The 18,839-nt window shown below is 40.6% G+C and overlaps 1 protein-coding gene across 1 annotated transcript in view; it reads left to right on the top strand.

Moving 5' to 3' along the window:
- tgfbr1b (transforming growth factor, beta receptor 1 b) overlaps positions 1 to 18,285 on the top strand; it is an 81,091-nt gene extending 62,806 nt beyond the window's left edge. Inside the window, exons 7-9 of the mRNA XM_084341170.1 lie at positions 3,597 to 3,721; positions 3,960 to 4,090; positions 9,561 to 18,285. Coding sequence (XP_084197296.1) covers positions 3,597 to 3,721; positions 3,960 to 4,090; positions 9,561 to 9,686 — 382 coding nt within the window. The 3' untranslated portion in view covers positions 9,687 to 18,285. The remainder of the gene's footprint in view (positions 1 to 3,596; positions 3,722 to 3,959; positions 4,091 to 9,560) is intronic.
- The last annotated feature ends 554 nt before the right edge of the window (positions 18,286 to 18,839 follow it).

Raw genomic sequence — 18,839 nt, 5'->3', positions numbered from 1 at the left:
TCAAGCTCCGCTGTTACATATTTATGCTTCCTCTGAGATTCTTAGCAAATATCTATTAATGTCTTCTGTTTACAGCGTGATGGTTTCCCTTTCTAATGGATGTGATGCAGCAGTTTGCTAGCAGAGGCTTCCATTCATTATTTTCACATCAATCAGTTAAAGAAATTAAATTAAGACTTTCTCTTTTATGCCTAGAGTGGAAGATATTTGATTACACTGTTTAATCCAACTCATTACACATCATCAGTGCCCACACGGCTAGTGTTTATTGATTGAACTGATTTCTTTGTAAGCAGGGATGAAAATTCAACAGCCAATTGAATGTGGTCAGTTATTTTAGTTGTTTGTTTTTTTTGTAGTTGCAGGACCCTGGTGTTATTTTCACCTTGTTTAATCCATTCAGCTACAGGCTGTTATGGATCCTAATCACAATGTGACTCTTTTCAAATTGGAGGCTTAAGAGTCACCAAAACATCTGTCCTGCTGCCTTCGGAGGGCTGCATGGATCAAATGAACTGAAGGACAGGTTTTTATTCACACCATGGATAAACTTAGCTGTTATGACTAATAATGAACAGTATTACCCTTTATTTATTGATTTTTACATAATATTGTACCGCCACCTGTCTAATAGTGTCTGCAGGTTGACAGTGTTTGACCATTTTATTCACATCAATCAGCATTATTTCATTAGTCCTGCTCATTTCGTTTAAATGTGCAGTATGTAAGAATTGGCCACCTAACAAAATTATATTCCAAACAAATAGGGGGCAGCATATCACCAGAGTAACTGCTTACTGCTGCTAACTGTAGCCTCCCTTTGCTAGTTAGCTCAGTTAGCCATGCAGCTAGTCGTTCACACTGGGTGTTTGGGAACCAGGAAGGTGTTGGTGTTTACAATGCTAGCACAGGAGCTTTGGATTGAGATGCCTGCCAACTTCAGCAGGAATCTCAGGTGTCTTTTTTTCACATTCTGTTGATCATTTTAGTTGATTTTTAAATGTTTTCAACTAAAATTCTTACATATAGCGCCTTTAATAATTTTGTTTGCTATTGTTGACAGAATTAAAAATTGATTTCCTTTAACTTTTTATATTAAACGTTTTAAAAAAATGAAAAGAAAAGCAGCACACAGATCAGGAGCATGTGCAGCTTCTATATGTTTGCTGTCCTAGTTGGAACTCCAGTTCTGTAAGTGTGTGTCAACCACAGTCACTCTGCATTACAAAGTAAAAGAATGTAAACAGTCATTGTAGGGGGTGTAAGTATAACATAGTACAGCCTCATGATGTTCGACGAGTGTTGTGGTGGTGATACCAACAGATGAAATTTAATGCTCATCTACAAATCACAACCTATTTCAGAGATGCCTACAGCCAGACTCCTGTGAACAGACTTTGCTCATCTTCAAAGCAAATGGAGATTGTCAACGAATTCACACCCTTACATAAAGCCAGGGTGTGAATTCTGTGTCAGACAGTCAGAAGATGAGGAAACTGAAAACAGATCACTGGGAGGTGGCATTTATGACCGATGATATTAATAGATCAGGGTGCAGAAGATAAAGATCCTTTACTTTGATCTAGCCAAAAACAAAATAGAAAATTCTGTAGCCTCTACCTTTCTCCATCAAGGTGTCATTACTGTGTTTATTGCTGAAAGAATGCAGATCTTAATCTAAGATTATTTCTAGGAGCGTGCTTCTGTTTTTGTTTTTCAAACTTGAAAAGTGACCTTAGCTTTAAGAAGCTTAAGTCCCAAACACCCAACTGATTACTGTCCACTAGTGCTGGGCGGTATGACCAAAAATGTATATCACGGTATTTTTCAAAATTCTAACGGTTTCACGGTATATGACAGTATTTTTTTTTTCATGTATAATCAGGTGTTCACAGCATTTTCTACTGGTTGAGAGAGGAATTACTGCAGTAGACTGACTTAGGATGGTCTATTTTACTGTCATGATGAGTGAATATTGTAGAATAATTCCACACTACTAGTAATGCAGGTTTGCATGGCCCCAGAAAATGATGCTTTTTACAAAGAAGAGCCACTCATGATTCTAATGAAGTGAGGAATCATAATGCAAAGACAACTGCAGTCAAAATACAGAACTTTTACTGTGCAAATTTCACAAACATCTTTTATAAAACCAATACAAAAAGTAGTGCAACTTGCAATAATTATACTTTTGCTTCAAGTTCAAGCCCAGGTACACTACACAGTATTCAAGGAAATCTAAAAAGGAAATCTAAAACAAGTGTGACTTAGTGAAGAGGCCGCGGCTCCAAAGGAGGCGTGACGGTACACGTCATGATAATGACGTATGTGTTTTTTCAAGGTGTTTCCCCGGTGTCCTCCTGTTAATCTAAACATGTACCTGCTGACTGTTTATAATCATATGGATGCCGTTATAATGTGCTGTGATTGGGATCCTGACCCACCATGCATCCTGGAAAGTGACAAAGTTACGTTTTTCTCTTAATTACATAATTATCGCCATCAGTAAACGGGACACTGTCTGACTCTTTCACTCGCGGAGAGGGAGGCTGTTTATGGGGTAAAGATAACTGAAGTCTTGGTCGGGAGAGCTGGCCATTGTGGTGATTTTTTTTACCGCGACAAACAGTTGGTGAGTTAAAGTTTTTGCCGGGGACAGACGCTGTTTTTCGGGCAGAAATAGTCGGTCGGACAGACACTTCTCCACGAATATCTGCGGTATTTTTTTCCTCATATAAGTTGCCAAAGATTTCACAATGAGTGAAATGAGTGTTTAGTTATCAGACAGTGAACACTCGTTCGGTTCGCCAATACTGCGCCTCTGATACTACCTCCGGAGGCGAATCAGAGGCACAGCGAAATTCCACCCCTCACCGCATCTGAGACTTTCACACAAAGGAGGATGCAGAGAATTGGCGCAGGATCCCCGCATACAAACGGCAGTGTGAATGGGGCTAATGTCTATCCTATCCATCTTCACCGTAAGGTAACACCAGAGCACTACTGTTTACCCTCAACACGCAGTCGCACCATGCGTGTTTACAAGCGCAACATTGAAAAGGGTCCGCTCTGAAACAGTGTCGCGCGGCGCAGCGTAGCGTTCAGAACTTGTGTAATCAAATACACTGGTATGGGGGTACATTAAAAATTCATATCATAACGAAAATATACACCGGTATTCGGTGTGAACCGGTATACCGCCCAGCACTACTGTCCACCAACATTTCGCTTATTATTTGTATTTCCACCTTTGCAAAATTTATGCTCTGGACATAAAAAAATGTCAGAGGGCCAAAGTGCTGTTCAAGGTCCAGAAAATACCAGCTTGTCATAGCCTGCTCGTGCAAGTTTTTGTACTATCCTAGCTCATATTCTCATCTCCACTTTGTTCCAGGCTGTCTTGTCATGTCTGAGCGTTAAAACTTAGTTCTGATCACATGATTATTTCCTTCTTAACAAAGTGTGTCGTTTTACTTGAGCAACGTATATGGCATGAAATCATTTACTGTGTACTTATGTAACAATAATTACAATGGTCCAAAAATGAGTGCATAACCAAAAAATAGTGTGGTAACAGTTCATGTCTTTCTGTTCAGGTATATGGCGCCAGAGGTCCTGGACGACTCCATAAACATGAAACACTTTGAGTCTTTCAAGCGAGCTGACATCTACGCCATGGGCCTGGTCTTCTGGGAGATCGCCAGCCGCTGCTCTATGGGAGGTGAGGATCAAATGAGAGGGGAGTGGTGGGGGTGGGGGTGATTCATTGACTAAAAGAAGGAAAGAAGGAGAGGTTGACATATTAATGATGAGCAGTGATGATGAGTTAATTATGGAAATATTGACATACCAGTATCTGCTTGGATGAAGGAAAGATGCATGATCAGACACACTGATGTATACATGTAGCATGCAGGCCACCTCAATGTGGAGCCATTGTAACGTCGTTTTTCTGTCAGGCATCCATGAGGACTACCAGCTGCCCTACTACGACCTGGTTCAGTCAGATCCATCAGTGGAGGAGATGAGGAAGGTGGTCTGTGAGCAGAAGCTTCGGCCCAACATTCCCAACCGCTGGCAGAGCTGTGAGGTAGGACCAAAAAAATGTTTTTTTCCGGTATCGAAGTAATTCACTGATAGCTATCTGTACATCCATGTGCTCTTTGCAAACTGTTGGCCAATTTGGCATGATGCTGAATTATTTAATTTCCTTAAATGTAAACAAAAATACCCAATGGCAGTATTATATTACCCATTTTCAGCCCCCAAGGACTTGTAGTTGTAAGACTTGGAGCATGATTATCCCTCATATAGAAAAGTCTGTAGGAGTACACCACTCTGCTGTTTTTATGAACAGCAACGCTCCCAGTCCCTTGTCTTCTGTTTAAAATATCCACATAGAAATCTTGTCCTACCAAGGTCCAGAATTCTGTTATTTTCAACCTAAGTAGGCCAGTTGTATTCAGCAGTAAGTCTGAACCTTGAAGCCCTGGAGTCCTTCTCAATAATACTGCTCAATCGTATGATACACACACACACACACACACACACACACACACACACACACACACACACACACACACACAGCACGCTCATTCCTACAGTCCCCAGAGAGGAACCAACCACTGAGCTTGTGGCAGGAGTAGGCGTGTGTGTTGTATCCCATCTCTGGTTTCAGTTTCAACAGTCTTTTGCACACACAAAGAGGCACACACTTGTGGTATTGGTTTGTTTACTTCATTGGGAGTCATTACAATCTAATTTGACCTGATTTGGGTAAATGTCAGCAGCTATGTGACGGCAGAGGCATAACCATGAGGTTTGGAGACCGTCTGGTTTATTTAGGTTAACCCCTTATCATCATATTAAAATACCATGATTGATAGGCCCTTTTGCTGGAGCTGTAACTGTTTGATGTATTTTAATGTTATAGTGGTTTTCTGTGAGCCATCTTTCACGGGGTGAACTGTCCACATGTAGGCATACACAGCGACTCAGAGGAAATGATTGGCAGCTCAGTAGTTCTCGGTGAAGAGGAGATGCAATTTGTCATCCACTAATACTAATGCATGATAGTAGATCCAGTTCCAGCTCTTGTCCATTTGCTTTGAGTCAGCCTGTGTGGTCACATATTCTCTACCTCTGCAGACTTCTTTATAAACACAGACTCTCTTATAAGCAGCCAGATTTGCTGCCCACACACACACACACACACATCTTAAAGCTGGATATAAATGCTCATCACGCATTGTCAGAACTCTGTCTGTTGTATATTTTGACCTCGGCCACCTTTTTGTCTGGCAGCATCCAGACAGCTATGATGTTTGTGATCTGGACAGAATCTATTGGGGTTTTTTTTTAAGGTTAAAATTTTTGGTTGGTCTTCCATTTTAATACACAAAGCTTGTTTGTACCGTAACAATCATGTAGGCACAATTCTGCCCCGAAGAAGATCCTGAGAAATCCCCTTCTAAACATGGGCTAATGAGAGCTTTCTGAGCCAAAGGCAGCATTTGGACTTTAAAACAGCTACTGTGGTTTGTTTCTCTGCCCAGGTACTTTCTACAGTGAACTTAGCAACATCACTACCTTGTGTGTTAACTAAACCATGAAGGCTGTATTCTCTACATTATATCTTTTTCAGTGGAATCTCAATAGAGGACTGATTTTCAGGGTTCACTTTTGTTCATTAGCTTTCAGCTCCCAATGTATTTCCCTAAGAAGTGTTTCTTTTATAACTCTGTTCTAAACTAAGTTTTATTGACAAAGACTAGAACAGAATACAAATACATACATCTTACCGATGAACCCAGACACAAACCTTGAGTTATTTTAGGCTCAATATTGAGACATTACGCCAGGTCCATCCTCTAACTTAATACGTTTTCACAATGACTTGCTGTGCAGTGCAGGATAAACCTTGACTGTTGTTGCAGTTGTGCTCATTATGTTTTCAGGTTGTACGTCTGTCCGTCCATAGGTCCGTCCCATTCTCAGGATCGTGATATCTCAGGAACTACTTGACGGAATTTCATTACATTTGGCACAAATGTCCACTCACAAAATGTGTTTTTGGCCATAACCCAAGAATGAATTCGCTAATAATGACAACATTTTGCACAAATGTTTTATAGGATAAAATGATGCAGTGATGACATTTTAAAGTCAAATGGTCAAAAGTTAGCTTTGCTAGGACAGTCTGCAAAAACACTTTTCTGGCCATTATTCAACTCAGGAACAGAATGGGAGATTGTGACAATATTTCACATTTGACTCTTATCTTTGGTGTCCACCTTGTAACATTGCTGATGGTAGAGATCTTCTGTGTTGACACCTTCTGTGTTGCTAGGTTTAACATGTGTGGAGTATCCACATTGTAAACTTGTAGCTTCTTTGCAGCAACATCCATATTTAATATTACTGTTGTCATGGCTAGAACTTTGTGTTCTTTCGTAATCAGATAAATTGGTGAAAAGTGTGAATGCCTCGACATGGTAGCTCTAGCTCTTTTTTTGGGGGTGGGGTTCAAATACAGTTTATACTTTATGGATATAATTAGTTAGCTAAACGTACACATAAATGAAGAAAATAACTAAGACCTTTAAAGCAATTTAACACAGAAAGTAAGGCAGTTTTGAGTGATCTCCGCTTTTTCTATTTCTTTCAGCTTCCTATTTCACCTCTGTATTTACTGCTGAACAGGTCAATACATTTTGAGCAGCTCATTGAGCACACACAGCCCATAAAATAGTGGCAAGAGTAGCATGAAATCTGCTGTGCCCACTTATGTAACCAGCACTTCTAATAAGTATATTGTGATAATGGTTAAATTTACACGAGATGTGCTATTTGCATGTACTCGCTCAAAACAAAAACACTTTTAATTTGTTATTTTTAATATCGAGAGCCTATAGTGTTTCCTGCAGTCATCGCTAGGCCAACTTCTGTGTCAGTACTGTTTCCTGACATTGCTCATGCAGAATATAAGGTTGGGCTCACTGTCTGGGCCGGAGGAAAACTCACACACATCATACACATAGAAAGAGCCACTCATGTTCACACAACAGTAATGCACAATGAGCCACAGACTGCAGCAATGATATCCTTCCAGACAGACCAGCAGGTTTAACGAGTTGACACTAGACTACCTGCAGAAGAAGACGCAGGGAGTGTTTTTAAGCCCAACTCAATCTATAATTAGCATGATAATGGTAATGATAATAAGAGTGGCACTCTGCCCCTCTCTTTCAGTATTTGACCAAGTTAAAGATTTTTTGCTTATTTGGATCACCTTTTTTTGCTGTAGTGCACTCTAGTCTAGTGTTTAGTAGCATTTTGTTTGCTATTAAAAACAAATGTACCTTTTGCAAAAAAAACTCTATGAGACTGACCTCTGAGCTCAAGTCAGTTTCCAGGTGCTCATACTGTCCAGTTACTTGTGCATATCAAATCTAACAACTGAAGTGTTCCCATATGTGGGGCCCTGTGTCTTATTGTGATCAAAAGACCCTCCATGGGGTCTACAGTGGGTTGTTTTGAAGATCTTTGACAGAAAATTAAGTGTAAGAACCACTCATCCAGAGTCAAGTCTTGTCGAGGTGTTACTCTGTGTTGCTGTTCAAGGCAGCTGGTTTTAACAGTGACATTCCCAGGAGGGATTTTTTTCAGCCTGTTCCCCATTCCACCATTTAGCCTGTAAATCACAATGGCAGATTAAAGTAAATGGAGCAGTGTCTGAAAGCATTTGAATCTGAAAGCCTTTACATAAGAAATGAGCTTCAGTTTGCTCTGCTGAAGGTGTGTGTGTGTGTGTGTGTGTGTGTGTGTGTGTGTATGCTTGTCCGTAACAGTGTAGAGTTGGCACAAATCCACCCAATGAATGGCGGACTGGAATGTGTCGGCTGTTTTAATGAGCACTGTGGGAAGTTCCATAGATGGCGCACTAATGTCTCACCAGACAGACGCTGTGAGAGACACACACAGACATGTTGACTCGTACATACCAGATGATGTTTACAGCCCTGTGGAGGCTCTACCCTCTTCCAAATGGAAGAGGGTAGAGCAAGTGGATGAAAGTGAGGCAAGAGGAAAGACCTTTAAATACATACAAAACATCAAACCTAGCAAAAATGTCATAAGAAAAACTGTAAAAGAACTGAATAGAAAAAGGGACAGATGCATTTTCACTGTGTGTTAAACTTTAGGTTTTTCTAGGTTTTTTAACTATGATTACAAGCAGGTCGAGGGGTCAGGAAACAACAGCTGATAAACATCAGGTGAAAGCAATTCATTTTCACCAGTTTCACACCTTGGAAGTGGTGGAAGCTTAATTAATGCACCTTTTAAGAAAGCACAACTGGTATTTATTAGCTCTCACTCTAGTCCACTCTATTTCTAGCTCCATTGAAAGTGCCACTGGCGCGTCACTTATTATGATACTATATTACTTACGCAGAACACCGGAGGAATCACTCATGGTCGTTTTCCCCAGTAACCTCCCAGGAAACTCTTGTACCCCTTTTCCACTGGTCATAAATCCAAATTACCTGCTAAGATCAGGCTTTTGTGTGCAATGTGAATGTGTAAACTCTGCATTTACACCCGGGTCTATTGACTCTGCGGTAGACACAGGTTTTTATCACCTCGGCTCGGCTTTGATCTAAACATAAGACCTGGGTGAACATTGTAAATTCCACCGTGCGAAGTGATGGCGCGTTATCAACATCCGGTGGTGGAGCGTAAATAAGGGAGGAATTTGGGATGTGGCCTATTATGGAGGTTTTATTACTGGACACAGTGTTGGAGGTGGAGCCCAGTTCATTCCTATGAAAGCTGCTCAGTGGTGTTTTGAAGCCAGAAAAGCTCAATTTCCAGGCTTTGAAAATACCTGCATCGCCGACCGAGCCGGCTAACTTCCAGAATTCTGAATTCTGGCACCACCAGTTGTTTTTGAATGCAGAGTTAAGGGACAATGCTCACAAGATGGAAGGGGTCCAGTTAACTTACACAGGCTCAACATTTCCTCGATGGAAGACATACCAAAGTTGGTAATGAGACGAATGTTACATTTTGTTGGACCCTATGAAAATCAGCTGTTGAACTGATGACAGCTCATGAAGATCCAAATTAAAAAATGTAAATGTAGTTTACAAATGTAAATGAAACCAGGACAGACAAGAGTTTTTGGAGGACATGGATTCAAAAATCTATATGGATATGATCAATGTTAGACAAAAGACTAACTGACAGGTATTGTGATGCAAAGGAAGCATGTGGATTGAGAATGTAATGAGAGAAAGAATTTAGCCTCAGAACCTCACAAATCATGGCGACATTCAAATTTTCACATTAGTGTTGGTGAACCTATCCAAACACAGTCCAGGTTTAATTGGCCTTGGCTCAAAAACTGAAATTTAAAGTTCATGACTGCATACAACCAACTTCAACAAGCCTGCAATTGTCTTATTTATATGCAGAACAGCAGACAAGTTTATGTTACAACTGTTCAAACATCATGTCGTAATCTAGTCATATTAACCTTTGTCGTCTCTCCTCTGCAGGCCTTGCGAGTGATGGCGAAGATAATGAGGGAGTGTTGGTATGCCAACAGTGCCGCCCGACTCACTGCTCTCCGAATCAAGAAAACCCTGTCTCAGCTCAGCCAACAGGAGGGAATCAAGATGTAGACACAACTACCAAACACACATACACACACACCTCTGACTGGCATCCATATCGTTAGCATTACAGCATTACAGCATTATTATCTTCATTATTATTCATTGAGTGTTTCTCCCCTCTGGCTTGATGAGAAGTGAGGACTTCTTTTCCCCTTGTGCTGTCTTTTTTCTATCCCATTTCATTCATTGATAAACTGATGAGTCCTGTAGCTGAAACTGAGGAACCGCGCGTGTGTGTGTGTGTGTGTGTGTGTGTGTGTGTGTGTTGCACCGGGCAGACATACACACATGCATGGGCTGGATGGATAGAAGGATGGTTGTGTCTGAAGGGGATAACAGAGGCCTCCACTCATTATCCTCCATCTTCCTTTACTACATTCATCACATGAAGTCTCTGAAAGACCCACTGGGGCAACTGGTTTTCATCTCAAGTTCCTCCTCCACCGCTCATCACACGCCCACCAATAGGAGCTCAGACCCCATCAGGTAAACAAAAGGCCAGACAGGGAACCATCTGGGGGGCCTTTGAGCTGCCGCAGCTTCGCTCTCATCTCCTGTCGTCATCATCATCATTATCATCATCACCCCCTCATTTGTATAATAGCATTTCAATCTTCACTTCAGAGATTTGAGCTACTCTTCAGTAGGGCTGCAAAGTGCTCATTTACATCTTGGAATAATGTTGTTTGCCATGGAATATTTAAATCTCCTCATTTCAAACACAAAAATGTGTTAAAAAAACTTGGAACTTTGAAATTATCCAAGTCATGTGATCTGTCAGTAGGCCAGTACATTAATATCTGAATGTAACCACGCGTAATGCTCAGGTTTTCAGGTGAACCAATACAGGAGCTTACATTACTCATTACAGTGAGAGATGTATGGTACATGTATGGTAGCAAAGAAATCCTAAAGGATGAACCTATTTGTAAAATTAAATCACTGCTGAATATTGCTGAAATTCCATTACCACTTAATTTGTAGCACTTCAATAATTAACTCATCCATCTGATTTAATGTGGCTTGAAATGGCCTTAACATTAAAGGCTGCCAAAACTGGAGTGGTGAAATGTAGTCACTACACATTCAAGATGCAAAGGAAAAAACTTCAGTTGGACCATTGTCCTGTCAGATGCCACCAGGTGGCCTGGTCAGACCCTTTAACCTGCCAATCATAGTCTGAATTTTGTGGGGTTTATCATCCATCCATCAAATTAAAGCACTTGGTCGTAAAAACACTTCCAGTTTTCTTCAGGGAAATCCAAAACGTGGTTACAATAACTAAAGATTATATCATCAGGTCTTTTTGATAGCAATCTCAAACATTACGACATCTTCACTTAATGAAAATGATGATGCAGGCTGTTAACTTTGTGAAGTTAGAAGTGTAGACGCCTTCAACACAGACAACAGTGGACGATACCAGACTGATGCAGATGCTTTCTGTAGTGTGAATTAAGTCGGCTAAGTGTTGTCGTAATGACTATCGTTCTCCATTCTAGCCAACAGTGAATGCTTATGAAAATCCTTCATAAGCATCACACAAAACACAGTTCAGCTAGGCACTGATCAGGTTTATGTTCCGACAGTCAAGTGATCCAAGAAAGATTTTTGAAAAGAAGAGAATTCACCATATAAACTTAGACAGAAGTTGGACCAATTGTATTATTTCTGTGCTATAAATTTGGTGGTGTGTAAATGTCAGTATTTAGTTGAGGGTACATGACATTTTAGGACTCAAATAGTAGGTTTTCTTATAAAATTTTAATTACTATAGCCGTTGGTGGCGTTCATGTACACAGTGAGTTGAGCAGTTTCGTATCAAAAGCTGTAAAATGTGTTGGACGTCAGAGAATAGATAATCAACCAGTTGTTACAACCCAAAGAAATGACAAGTGTTTATCTTTAGAAACTTTAAGATATTATTGATTTCTTGGCCGTTGGTGTGCTGCTCAGAGAGCAACAGAGTTGCAAAATGAGCAGACAGTCGCTGGCTGTTGGGGCTACCTGACAGAATTCCTCTGAATCTCAGAGCTGACAGTGGCTCAGCCTTTATCAATAGTGTTTCAGAGGGTAAAGATGATTTCACAGAGTAAACAGTTCTGAGGTGAAGTTGTTTGCAGCCCTACTCTGGAGTCGTTATAAAGTAGCATTAGGAACTGAGCGAGGACCTGGGGGTTATGGGACAGTCTGTCAGCTGCCCTGTGGGGTCCAGACAAACAATGGCTTCATCTGTTCTTCATCTAGTCCAGTTGTTAGCAGAATCTCTCATCTTTGCAACAGTTTTGCACCTGTTTTTTCATTTGTTACTGTTGTATTTCCCCGTCTCCCTCCACATTGGGAGGGAGACGGACAGGTCAGTTTAATTTATTGTGTTTTTTGAATTTTCTTTCTGGTGGCAGGGGATCTTTTTGCAAAACTAAACTGGACATAATGACCTCATTCATTTTTGGCGAACATGCTGCAACATATGCAATATACAGTAGATAAATGTGTCTATTTTCTATACTCTGCTCTGCTAAACCACAAACAGCAAGAACAACAACACCAACAATCAGCTGCCACCATGCCTTCCAAGCCAGCTGTTACCGGAAAGTGCCAGTGCTTTAAAAACCCAACTCCTCTCATGTCGGCTGCTGTGGAGTGTTTGCTCTCGCCTGTATGCAGCTCTGAGCGCTGTGTGTCGGGGATGCCTGCGGGAGCCATGCCGAGCATACAGCAAGCTCGTACTATGCACACCCAAGAAGTAGGGACGGAAAGCAACACGCAGCACGTCACAGCACCCACAACCCAGCCGACTCTCTGGTGCCATTTCGTCTACCCGCCCCCCCGAACACCCAATCACCTCAGCAACAAGTCATCGTACAGCTTCTCCTCCCGGTGGACAGTGTCTGGAAACTGAGCTCCAGCACCTCAAACTGTGTTTTGTTGGAAAGATGATGCCACAAAAGCTCACAGCGGCTTCTGAAAAGAGACTCAAAAAGACTTGTAAGCATTACTGATGTTGCCCTATAAATGTAAACTCTTGGATTTTTGATTTTCGTTCTTTTCATGTTTGCGCCATTGACAGCGCAGCAGCGCGAATCAACTTTCAAGCGTTTTCTTCTTTGTAGGATAATCAACAAAAATGAGGTACATTCATTTAAATATAGCAAACGGATATTTACTAAGCCATAGGTTTTCCAGGTTGTGTATTTTTTTTTTCTTTTTGTGTGGCAAGGTCTTTTTCTACTAGAATGTACATTTACGAAAAACAAAAGGTGAAAAAAATATGCGTAAAATGGACAATTTTGTCATTTCAGCTTAGCAAGCCTTAAGGGACCAACGCATAAGAGTCAGGATCTACTCTTATTTTATTTTCCTTTTGTTTTATTTTTTGTTTTTGTTTTTTTTTTATCAAAAAAGATACATATATATATATATATATATACATATATATATGTGTATATATAATTGATTACTATGATAAAGGTAGTGTCATTATTCTATCTAAAGGACAAAAAAATATATGTAGCACCTGATTTAACAGTTTGTTTCGGTCAAGTGTTTGTCCTGTTGCCAAAATTGCCATACATCTAAACCCATTGATTTGATTTGACAGATCTGCTCGTGTCTCAGTTCCATTAAAAGCACTTGTCTTTTAGAACACAGGTCAAAACAAAGTCCCCATTCGCTCTAAATGCACAAAATGACAGCAAATGGTTAATAATAGTTAATACGTTCAGTAAATTACATTTGCTCTAAGAAGTCCCTCTTGATTGTTCAGCAATAAGTGCACTTCTGAACCAGCGTGGGGTTTACCTGTGTGGCAATTTAGATGTTGGTGAGTCTGTCTTTCTCCATTGCTTTTCTTTATGAATACATAATGTATTGATGTGCTGCTACTTAGTTGTCCACCTCGCTCTCCGAGTGGAGGTGAGAGCTGCCGTTGGATGTAAATATCCTCAGATTGCCTGAATCTGATCATTCTGTGCCATGTTGCTTGGATGCAAATCCAGCCCATCGTCATTTGGTAGGCAGTCCTCTCAAAGATTTGCTGAAATATGTTGAAGAGTTGTTGTCAGCCACCATCTATGAAAGTGCACCCACCACCCACTGCAGCAGCTCATTTCACTGATGAGGTCTTCCTCTCTAGTTCAAAGTGCTGATCAGTTCAATCAGCTGCTTTAGTGTTTAATTAGAATGGAAAGCTGCTGCCTTCATGGATGATGGTTGAAAACCACAGTGCCAATCTATGGATGGGCATCAGAGTCGCTTGTTCTCTGAACTTTGATGCCCACACTTGAAACACCGTTAGAAATGCATTGAGACTTATTTTTCTCTACTAGAAGCCCAAGTGTAGAGGAGGCGGCTGGAGAGCAAACACATTTAATTATTTTTGAGGTAGTGATTTGTTTAGAAAAGTTCTTCTTCTCTATCTTAAAAGAACCCTGTTGATGCCCTCATTGCAACTGATAATGTAATAATCTGTCAAAATACACAAACTGCAACTTGCAAAAATCAAATCAAACCTTTTGAGCAATTAATTGGCTGTTCCTGTTACGCCTCTTCAGAAGCAGCCCTTTGCAGACTGCACTTTTTGTTGACGTGTCATAGTTTCAGGCAGTCCATCTGAATTTAATTGTCAACATCAGTTCTTGGTTCATTGGATAGAATTTTTAAACCAATCAAAGAAAAGGAAAACTTCAAATCAAGTTGAAACATACAAAACCTGTTTTAGCTTGATGTTTCATTCTTGACTTCAGAAACAGCAGTTTACAAAAACCGTCTCCGCTCAAGGTCCACTCACTTGTTCTCAGTCAGGTAACTCATATGGAATAGACCATTATGCGAATGTATGATATGTGCAGTGTTTATGTTGGGTATCTAGATACTTTAATATTTATACTTTAATATTTGGCAATCCCCACAAGGAAACACCAAGCTCAGTGCAGCAGTGAGGGGGAATGATGAAACCTTTAGTGCCACCGATGGAAAATCCTACAGCTGCATAGAAAAATGCAACGTTTGAACATCTAGCAGCAACCGCAAACTCATCTGCTGATAAAGACTGCATTACTGTCGAGAGCTCCAGAACGAATGTGTGAGTGGAACTTCAGTGGAGAAAGAAATTGTTAAAAGTGAAGATATAATTACCTTAATCAAAGCTTTTTTGATGAGTCAATTGCTGTTTCCCTTGATTTACTGAGACGAAATCTGTATATTTAGTTGGCTAAAATGAAAGAACATTTCACCAGCAATATCCTGTAGCCTTTTAAACTACCAAACATTTCTAATGTGACAAGTTAATTTAAAAAGAAAATTACATAATCAGTTGCTACAGGCTTTATTCACTGATTTCCTTGTCGTCCTTTGTTATTTAAAGAAAACAACAAAAGTTTGACAAAAAGCGGACAAGTTGTGATGTGCCCACGCATACAGCTCCACTGTTGAGTCATTGTTGTGAATGAAGTATTCTTAAATATGTAGAAATGATCAGCAGATAAAATTTGTAAATATCTAGTGGAGTAAACAAAAGAAGAAAGCTATCCTGATATTTGAAGAAAGTAAAGTGGATATCGCTGCTATGTTGAATACAAAAAGGGTGACAGACTATGCTGAATTATTAAATGTGTACAAAAGTGGTCAAACTAGTAGTGAAAACTGGGGCTTGCCAGGGAAGACCAGGGCCAAGGATCCATCTTTCTAAGCCATGTGGGTTTGGGGGGGGGGGGGGGGGGAGCTAAATTTCAAAATCTCAAAGTATCCCTTTAAGTAAGTCCTGGCCAGCCCCACTGGGCCTCTGTGTAGGATTGAGACTGTATAGTGTGTGTATTCCATTAGCAATGTCATTCTCTGGGACATTAGCAACAACAAAAGCTCAACTCAACAGCACCTCTGGTATGCCTCTACTAGGACAACCTTCATTCTGTCTTAAAGTCACCAGCAGCCTTGTACTTTTTCTTTTCAAAACCCAAGATGACTTAACTGTAAAATGACATGTTTGCACCCAGCTATTCTTTTGTGCTCTTTATACAGCAGTATTTGTGTCCTTCACTCTATCTTGCCTTTCTCTCTTGTCATTCCATGTTCTAAAATTGATTAAACAGATATCTCGTAGCTACAAGGGCCAAACTTCACTGCAGCCGGTACCCCAGCTTCTCAGCTCCATACTTTTCTACATTTCTTAACTCTGATCTTAAGGCTGTGGTGTGTTTGAAACAAAACTAGTTTGTACAGCACGATGACTGGTACAGAGAGGGATAACAGCTCACACTTTCAGACAGTCTCTCCTCAAAGACAGTCACAGAACAACTGACAGAAGGTGTTGTAGAGAATGATTAAAGCTGTGGGGAGATTTAAACTTTCTCACCTCTAAGATAAACTATTTCAGAAAATTACACAAAAATGTTGTAATGTTCAGCCACAACTGACGCTGACTCAAGTGACATCACTGGAGGACATTTATCAGACGTCACACAGCTCCCCCTAGAGAAACTCACTTCATACTTTTGTCACGTATACAGTTATACTCCACAACATCTGGAAACACACTTGGATGTGTGTTCCAGCGTTGAGGCTGGAGTGCAGGTGTTGGCTCCAACAGAAATTGTCTGTACGTGGCTGGATCCACCAATCCCACAATGACAATAAACACCACCATTGTCCTTAAGGAGAGACTGAAAGTGTTTTCTGTTAATTCCATATTGATGTGATGGCCTCGTCTCGCCCGTCTCTCTTGAGGGCAGGCTTTCACCCTTCCTCTATTCGTGGCCATATTCAAAAGCTTCTGCCTGTGACGCGGCTGTTGGAACACACAGTATGTCAGCCTCAGGGTTGTAGGCTGTCCTACCTTTTTTTCTGGAAAGATTGGGACTGAACCTGTTAATCCTATTTTTCCTTCCTTCGTTCCTTAACAGTTTTTGCTTAGGTAACCCAATCACTATGTGGGCCATGAAGAAAACGCTGTACCTCCTCTTTAAGAATCTTACCTTGCCTTCTCTGTCCTTAGCTCAGATTAGAGGGGGAGGAGGTCACTGTACACTATGTACTGATATGCAGCCACCATGCAACTTTAAACCTCGGTTCACTAGTCAACACAGTTGAAAGTTGTGAATGGGAGCAGTGCTAAGGCCTTTTGTGACTCAAACCCAACAAATGAGATGCACTTTGGTTGTTAGGTCTGGTCAAATATGCAGCCTTTTCATACCGTTCTTTTTACGCCAAGAAAGGTCCAAAACGAGCAGTTCTTCTGCTCTTTGTGCATTGATGGAGGGCCAAAACAGGGAGGTAACATACACTATGCCAGCAGCTCTACCGCTTCAAACCACGCACTGATTAATTCCCACAGCTGTGAATGTATCGGCCCTCTCAGAGTCTCCTACCAATCCGAGCACAACCTGCGTAACTCAGCCCAAAGGTCATGGCAGCATGCAACTATCCACCGCACGGGTCTGTTTCTATCTCTTTCTCTTGTTATGCAAATTCTGGGCCAATCATGTCTGCCCACTCAGTCCCTCTGGATCACACAGGTTCAATGACCTATCTATGCTAGCACGATCCACACACTGTGATGAGGAACGCGTCGGGGTTGAAAGATTATCATGTTATTTCTTCATGGTTGCCCTCCATCATCTCAGCGAACTGTTATACGGTGGTCTCTGATGAAGCAACCACAACGGTCAAGTGTTAAGGTTGATGTGAGGAGTGGTTTGGGTCACTTAAGGGTTCAGGCGTTGCTTAGTTGAGACAGTTTTCCTCTCTGGTTCAATGCTGCAGTGAGGCCTTTGTGGCAACAAGGGTAGCAGAAAGCTTTATCATGTTTTATTTGGTGCCTAAGTTTGACAAGACTTCTTTTACTTTTCACCTCGAATGACAAGACTGCATGTGATTGTGTGTCTGCATTGATGTCTGCATTACCTGCTTTATAGATGTCATCCAAAAGCTGAGAAGTATCTTAAAAAACATAATTAACATATTAAAAAGGTCACTTAATCAAAAAGAAAATACCTCCTTTTAAAGACCAATGTGTTTTACCTCACTGTATATATATTCTCGATTTGTTTACTCCAAGTTTGCAATTTATCTTTCTCTTTTGTTTCTATGAAATGCTTAAAAAAAAGTTGAAGAGAATAATTTTCTTTTCTTTTCAATGGTACTTTTTTGTCAGATGGCATTGTATTGTGTTTGTGTTGTGCCCAAGCAGTATACTATTCCTCTTTTACCATGCTCTGTATATGACATGTTGGTTGTGTTCTGCGTGAGCTGTACAGTCAAAGCGCTTTACAAATGTCCAAGCCCCCTTCTGAGCTCTGGTACAAATGCCTTGTTCAATATGTTCTTTTGTTTAATGAAAAAAAAAGAAAAAAAGAGTCAGAGTGGAGGTGGAGGAGGCTGGAAGTGAGGGGAGGGACTGTAAAGCAAGAACCCCTCAACAACTGTTGAACCCTCCTCACCTCACAACCCTCTTGGATTTCTAAACATATTATAATCTTGACTTTTTTTATATAGTGTGTACAGATGAATGAGAGATCAACATAGGAATTAGAGGATTGACACTTATGTTAACTTCTAACATAGCTGGAGTAGAAAATGGTGTGAATAAAGAAACAAAGTTTCACTACAAGATCTGCGTCTGCTTTATTTGTTCTACTGGGAAGTCTGCAAACCTCACAACAGTGAAGTGCCGGCATCTGATTCCTGTATCTCAAGTACATGGAAGTGAGTATCCGGGTCCAGAGACTTTGCTCTTAGGGGCTAGGCGTCAGACTTTTCAGTTGTGCACTAGGAAACATATTGGAAATGGTTTAGGTTTTACACTGTAATTTTTACTTTACATCCGCTCACAAAGAGCATGTTCATCATGTCAGTCTTCAGTTCCAGTGATTCCTACAGCTCTCATGTTTCTGTGATGAATGAGTGGAACACAAACTACTTTGTCACAGAAACATTCATGAAGTTTTGTTCAATAATGAATTTCTTACAGGTCTTCTGAAAATGTGACCAAATTGCTTTCATCACAGAAACATGAGAGCTGTAGAAATTATTGGAACTGAAAACTGACGTGAGGAACATGCTCTTTACGAGTGGATATAAACTTCTGACTGACTGTATATCTGTGACAAGCTATTATTGGCCAGCTGGCATGTTGGTTGGGCTCTGACAAAAAGCACTGCGTAA

This window comes from Pagrus pagrus (assembly GCF_965226575.1).
Source record: "Pagrus pagrus genome assembly, chromosome: 20".
In the NCBI taxonomy this organism is placed as follows: Eukaryota; Metazoa; Chordata; class Actinopteri; order Spariformes; family Sparidae; genus Pagrus; species Pagrus pagrus.
Note: the sequence above shows the minus strand (reverse complement) of the source record. Positions and strands in the feature narration are given on the sequence as shown.